Source organism: Pezoporus wallicus, unplaced genomic scaffold (assembly GCF_028554395.1).
Source record: "Pezoporus wallicus isolate ANWC-B61680 ecotype Strahan unplaced genomic scaffold, APGP_CSIRO_Pwel_v1 contig_1583, whole genome shotgun sequence".
Lineage (NCBI taxonomy): Eukaryota > Metazoa > Chordata > Aves > Psittaciformes > Psittacidae > Pezoporus > Pezoporus wallicus.
The window spans coordinates 2,525,333-2,531,146 of record NW_026637266.1 but is presented as its reverse complement, the minus strand read 5'-3'; the positions used below and the strand labels follow the sequence as shown (position 1 = coordinate 2,531,146).

Below are 5,814 nucleotides of genomic sequence, written 5' to 3'. Positions count from 1 at the left end.
CTAATTGACCCCTATCCTCAGAGCTCAGCAGTCTTCCCTTAACAGCACTCACATGCGCTACCACAACACGAAGTGCAAGTTTGGAGGTTGCCAGCGCAGCCTCTCTCCCCCGTGGCAATGCCATATGGTGTTAAGATTTTCAGGATCAGCTGCCGTTCCTGCTGGAAACAATCATCACAACCCTGTCCCCAGCAAAGTCCATCTCAGACTCTCACTGGCTTGAAATGAGGTGAGGTGCCTCGGACTTGCATTTACTATTTCAGGTCACTACGCAAACGTTACTAGCGTGCATATCAATTAGTGGGGCTGTTACAAACAAAGCAAGTGGCACCAGCTATGGTGACAACCTGCCCAAACAGCAGAGAGTTCACGTTTGGGCTGAACCCGTCAGACCCTGCCAATGTGAGCCAGCCACTCCACCTGACTTTGCTGCCACACTAATGAAAATGAGGAGAGGGGCAACTGAGATTCATAGAGTGAATCAGGATGGTTTACTTCAGAGGGAGGGGGACATAAAGTAACATCAGGCTCCTAATCTTCATAACCTGCAGCAGAAGTTACAGCCATGTATACCAATCAGAAGAAAATAAGTAGTCTCTATGGGTAAATAAAGATTATGTCTCTTTAAACCGACTGTAAATCTGAATGAACACAGAATATACATACACAAGTAGGCAGCGTGCAACGTGATGTCAATCTTATTTTTTATAGATTTATTATTACTGTACATAAAATTTCCTAGTAATGATAACATTCTATGAAAAATACTAGAGCATAGGGACACTTTTAACGTGAAAATGGTACAAGAAAAATAGAGAAAAAAATAATTCAAGTGTTCAAAAAAAAAAAACCAGCTGGGAGGGAAGCATTCCATTAAAAATGCAAGGGTCAGGGACTGGAAAGCATTCATGTGAATCTTTCTTTGATTCCATGTATTAACCTTGAGAGTTATATCCTATGCCTTCATTGCACGAGTAGAAGAAGAGATTTAAAGGAAAAAGAGAGAAATGGTTTCCGTGGGACCAGTCAGCTTACTGTTTACTGGTATCATTCTCATTCTTTGTTTATTTCAGTTTTAAGCACAGTTACGCCCCCCTGCCTTGAATCATCTCCACAACTTGATGCCACTGTCGAGCCTGATTCACAAATCTCCCGAGTACATAGTGGAATGTGAGCCCTGGGACCGTGCCTGCAGGGGTGACCAGAGATTACCCCCATGGAGCGGCTGCCTTTCCAGGAGCAGAGGCCAAAGCAAGCTGCCCTCACTGCCAAGCCCTCAGACAGGCCCTGCCACTCTCCAACACCCTTCCAGCTGGTGGCCTCGAAGCCAGTGCACTGCAGCTGCACATGTGCTTCAGCCCTGCTGTCACTCTTCATTAGTTAATTTAAATAAAAGGAAGAAGGAGAAGATACAAGGAAAACTACCACATAAGAAAGTTACTCTGCCTCTCCTACTGACATCCATGTTTCTGCATAGAAATTAGCCACATCCCGTGACAGAACTTTGTGATGGGCCACAACCTGAACAGAAGCAATGCCTTACTGACACCTCCACAGCTGGAATGAGAAACCTGTTTTCTTCCACTCACAGTACAGCAGCAGAGGAGTTTTTGTGTTTATGTATCCATCAGAGCACAAAGAGGGGAGAGTGAGTGGGGGAGAAAGAGTGAAGAAAAGAAATGAAGACAGGTGGTTATGAGAGTACACAAGTGGCTAATTAAACCATGGGTTTTACTAGTCACAGTGGTTAAACAGTTTTAACAGGCGGCATTCTCATAACACACCTGAGCAGTTTTTAAGGCTGTCGAAAACCTCTGCCAGGAGCGAGGAAGTTCTGGAAATGTGCTCAGAGATGCACACAAACCCATAGGAAGATCTGATAACACACAAATTCGTTTCTTCCAGATATAGCTCACTCTCTGCACAAATCAATAAGCCATCAGAACCCATCATTTATCACAAGCGTTAAATCCCAGCAGCGCCCTGGTCTGCAAGCCCAATGAGGGACCTGGCATACAAAGGCACCCCTGCTGTGGGGTGGTGTGGGAGGGATTCTCTACATCTCTGGCTGGGGGGAGTCTCTTTTGGGCTGTACTCATTATAACCCATTATTAACAGATCAGGGCGTAAAGTATCTTCCTTGCAAACTTGCTACAAAGTCCACAAAGGCATATCATTGAGAAAAACAAGGGCTGAAAACCCTGTCCTAGTTTCTAGCACCTGGGGAGTCCATCCTAGTTTCTGCATAGGTGACGGTGGGTCACCACACGCTCCCAAGAAAGAGCTAGGAGGATGGTTAGCTACAAATGGAACTTTCAGCAGGGACAGTTCACACTCTTGTGAGGAGGAATTCATTGGTTGGTTTGATGGGGCTGGTTAGGGTTGGGAAAGAGTTAATGGCATCAGCCAAATGTCAGTTAAACCCCACAATGCTGCTTTTGTCCCATGGCACTATTGCTTCAAACTCCGTTATTCTATTTATTTAATTGTGATCAAATTAACGGGCTCCTGGGGTTGCTTTTTCCCTGGAATCCTTTACCCCACCTCCTTCTTCTTGAAGAGAACTCCTACAAGCAGTGAGTAAGGGAATAGCAGCCCTGCTCACACACACACACACAGAGGGAAGTTGCAATTTCTCACTTAGTTGCTGATTTCTGTGACTACAAACCTCGATGTCACCCAGCATACATTGCTCCTTTGTACTAAATCCATTATCCCCGACACCTTCAGATGCATCTGTGTGTCTTATCAGCAACACTATAATTTTAATAATGACAAGGGATTAAGGATGATTACTAGTCTTTCCCCTCGCTTGTTTCCTTCGCCAAATGGTATCAGCCCATTGCTGTTTTGTGTATTTGGGTTCCCATTGTCTGTTGTACCCACTACATGAACTGGAATGTCTGTGAGACGGGAGCTGCCTGTCTCTTCTACATCCAGCAAACCTGAAACCTGGCCTTACAGCTTTGGGAAACATAATACGTTGTCAGTGCCGAGGACGCCTCGTCAAAATAACCGTTATGTGCAAATCAGTTTGGTCATCCCTGTGCTAAATTTCCATTGTGTTTTATACACCGTGAGCGGGTTATTTCGTGAAAGACACTGCCGAAGGGTTTAACGTGGGCACATTTCACAGACTACCAGGCTCTAGGGCCAGCTGTCTCTCTCGAACAAACTGCTACCAGCCAGCCTGGAGATGAACTCGCCATTGCTTTTCCCTGAACTTCCGACGGCGTTCAGCTAAAACTTTCCCTTTCCCACCTCCCTGTCCCCGCAGAGGGCCACGAATCGCCATTAAAAAAGGAGAACGAAGAAGAAAACGAGAAGAAAAGGAACCAGAGAGAACCAGCAGTCTTATGGGAACAGCACGGCAGGTACACCAGGCGAGCAGCATCTCGTCACGGCCACGGGCTGGCGGGGAGGGGCCGGCGCCCGGCGGCCGCCCCCCGGCTCCGCAGGGCCGGGTCGCCCTCGGGGGCGGCTCTCCGTCCCTCCTCGGCGGAGCCGGCTGCCGGGGGGGGCGCCGCGCTCGGCGGGGCGCCACGGGGGGCGGCGTTTCTCATCCCTGCGGGGCGGAGAAGGGGCGGGCGGGCGGCGGGGCAGCGCCGCGGGGGGCCGCCGCGCCCGCGGCGGGGGCACCCTCAGAGCCTGAAGGAGGCCTCGGAAAAGGGATGCTGCATCTTGAAGCTAGACAAGAAGCACTGGAGGGGCGGGGGCAGGGGGTTGAGGAGGGACGGCGGGAGGCTGGGGAAAAAGAAATCATCTCCTCTGACCTCTAGCGAAGTGCCCGGTTTTTTCTTAAGCTCTTCACATTTCCTAAATTTGCAGATCTGGTGTCCCGTTTTGCGGTTCCTGCAACTGCTGCAGACTCCACAGTTGATGAGCCGCTTGCAGGGCACGCACACCCCGCAGCGTTTCCGCTTCTTCTTGGCGGGGTTGCCCGCCCCGGCCCCGCTGCCGCCGCCGGCCCCCCCTCCGCCGCCGCCGCCGCCACCACCGCCGCCGCTGCCTCCGCCGCCCCCCGCGCCGGCGGCGGCGCCCAGGGCGGAGGCGGGCGAGGCCGAGGCGTGGCTCTGCGGGCAGTCCGCCAGGTTGGCGATCTGGAAGGCGCTGTCTGTGACGGCGGCCGAGGCCGCGGCGGGGGAGTGCAGGGCCGTCATGACGATGACCCCGGGGGGCAGGGAGAGGCCGCCCAGCGCCGGGATGGCCGAGAAGGTGCCGACGCGCTCGGGGAGGTTCATGATCTCGGCTTCGGCGGCGCCGCACTTGAGCTTGTTCATGCACTCGCCGGCCAGCGGCCGGCAATGCTCGGGGGAGAGGGTGGAGAGGAAGTTGCCGTTGGCCATGGGCAGGGTGGGCTGCTCGGCCGGCGGGCAGCCGGGCTTGCCCAGCCGCTGCGAGTCGCTCCGGTGGTGCATGCCGCCCCTGCCGGCGTGCAGCGAGGAGGCGGCGGCGGCGGCCGCGGAGGCGGAGGCGGCGGCGGCAGAGGAGGGCTTCCTCGCGCCGCCCGCCGCGCCGCCGCCGCCGCCGCCGCTGCCCCAGAGCATGGCGGTGGCGGCGGCGGCCGTGGCGGTGTCGCAGTTCCAGGGGGACATGCCGATGCGGGCGGCGGCGGCGGCGGCGGCGCTGGGGAAGATGGGGGTGGTGATGCGGGCGATCTTGGCCGCCTGCGGGAAGGCGCCGCCGTTGGTCTTGTAGAAGGTGGCGAAGGAGCGGTACCTCTCCATCTCCGAGTTGTAATCCACAAGGCTGTTGAGGGCCCCCTCGGGCAGGTGGCTGTCCTTGGGCAGCCCCGGCGCCTCGGGGTTGGGGCCACTCTCCACGCACACGTTGGTGTTCATGGTGGCCGGGGAGGGCGGCGGGGAGGGACGGGGCTGGAGGGTGGGGGGCCGAGGGGAGAGGGACGGGGCGAGGGGGGCTGGGGAGGCTGTCGCTTAATCCTCCTCCTCCTCCTGCTCCGGGCGCATTCCCGCCGTCGGTGCCTGGCCGGGCAGCCGCTCCTCCTGCATCCTCACGGGAGCTGCCGCAGCTGAAACACAGAAAGTCATTTCCGAGGGGGTGCGCGCGCGCGGGGGGCGATAACGGCCACCGCGGGAGAAGAGGGGGACACCGACACACTCGACGAGACACGAGGCGGGAGGGGGGGGGCCGCGAAGGGGACGGGGATGGGACACGGGAACCGGGAGCTGCCCACCTACCATCTCCACCGGGGGGTGCGAAAAGGCAGTGAAAGGGAAGGAAAGGATAAATAAAAGGATTTACAGAAATAAAGAGGAAAAGGGGGGGGGGTAGGGGGGAACCGCCAGCTGCTACCGTGTCCTTCTGCGCCCGGCGGCCCTGAGCTGCCTGCCGGCACCGCCGTTCGCTGCTCGCGGGGGATGGGGGTGTTGGGGGGAAGGTTAAAACCCGAAATAATAATAATAGTAATAAAATAAAATACTTAAGGCGGCAATTTTACAGCCTGCGATCCCGGCGCCCGCAGCTGTGCTGAAAGCGGAGTGCTCATCCCCATCCCAGCCTCCGGGGAGGGTTCCCCCGCCCCGGGAGGGGGGGGGGGGGGGTGCAGCCCGCGGGCACGGCGCTGTACCTGCCGCCCGGCCCTCTCGGAGTAAGGCAATTTTCCGCTTCGGGGCCAGGAAAGTTTAGGAGGGGGCAAGGAGACAGTGCTGGTTTTACCCCCCCTCTCCCTCCCCGGGAGGTGAAGGGGGGTATTTTAGTTGATGGCAATGAGAAAGGGACATTCTAGCAGCTTGCCTGAACTAAAGCAAAACATAAACATAACTTAAAAAGCTCTCAGTTTGTGAACACTGCCTC

General features: G+C 55.7%; 1 protein-coding gene across 1 annotated transcript; it reads right to left on the bottom strand.

Annotated features, from left to right (window-relative positions):
- Positions 1-1,261: 1,261 nt before the first annotated feature.
- CXXC4 (CXXC finger protein 4) lies at positions 1,262-4,916 on the bottom strand. The gene has a single exon (XM_057404600.1). It carries the CDS (start codon positions 4,839-4,841, stop codon positions 3,642-3,644), a length of 1,200 nt encoding a protein of 399 aa, XP_057260583.1. The 5' UTR covers positions 4,842-4,916; the 3' UTR covers positions 1,262-3,641.
- Between the last annotated feature and the right edge of the window lie 898 nt (positions 4,917-5,814).

What these genes read in the sequence shown, in the direction of transcription:
- CXXC4 (XM_057404600.1), bottom strand. Translation starts at nt 4,841, where the DNA reads ATGAACACCAACGTGTGCGTGGAGAGTGGCCCCAACCCCGAGGCGCCG.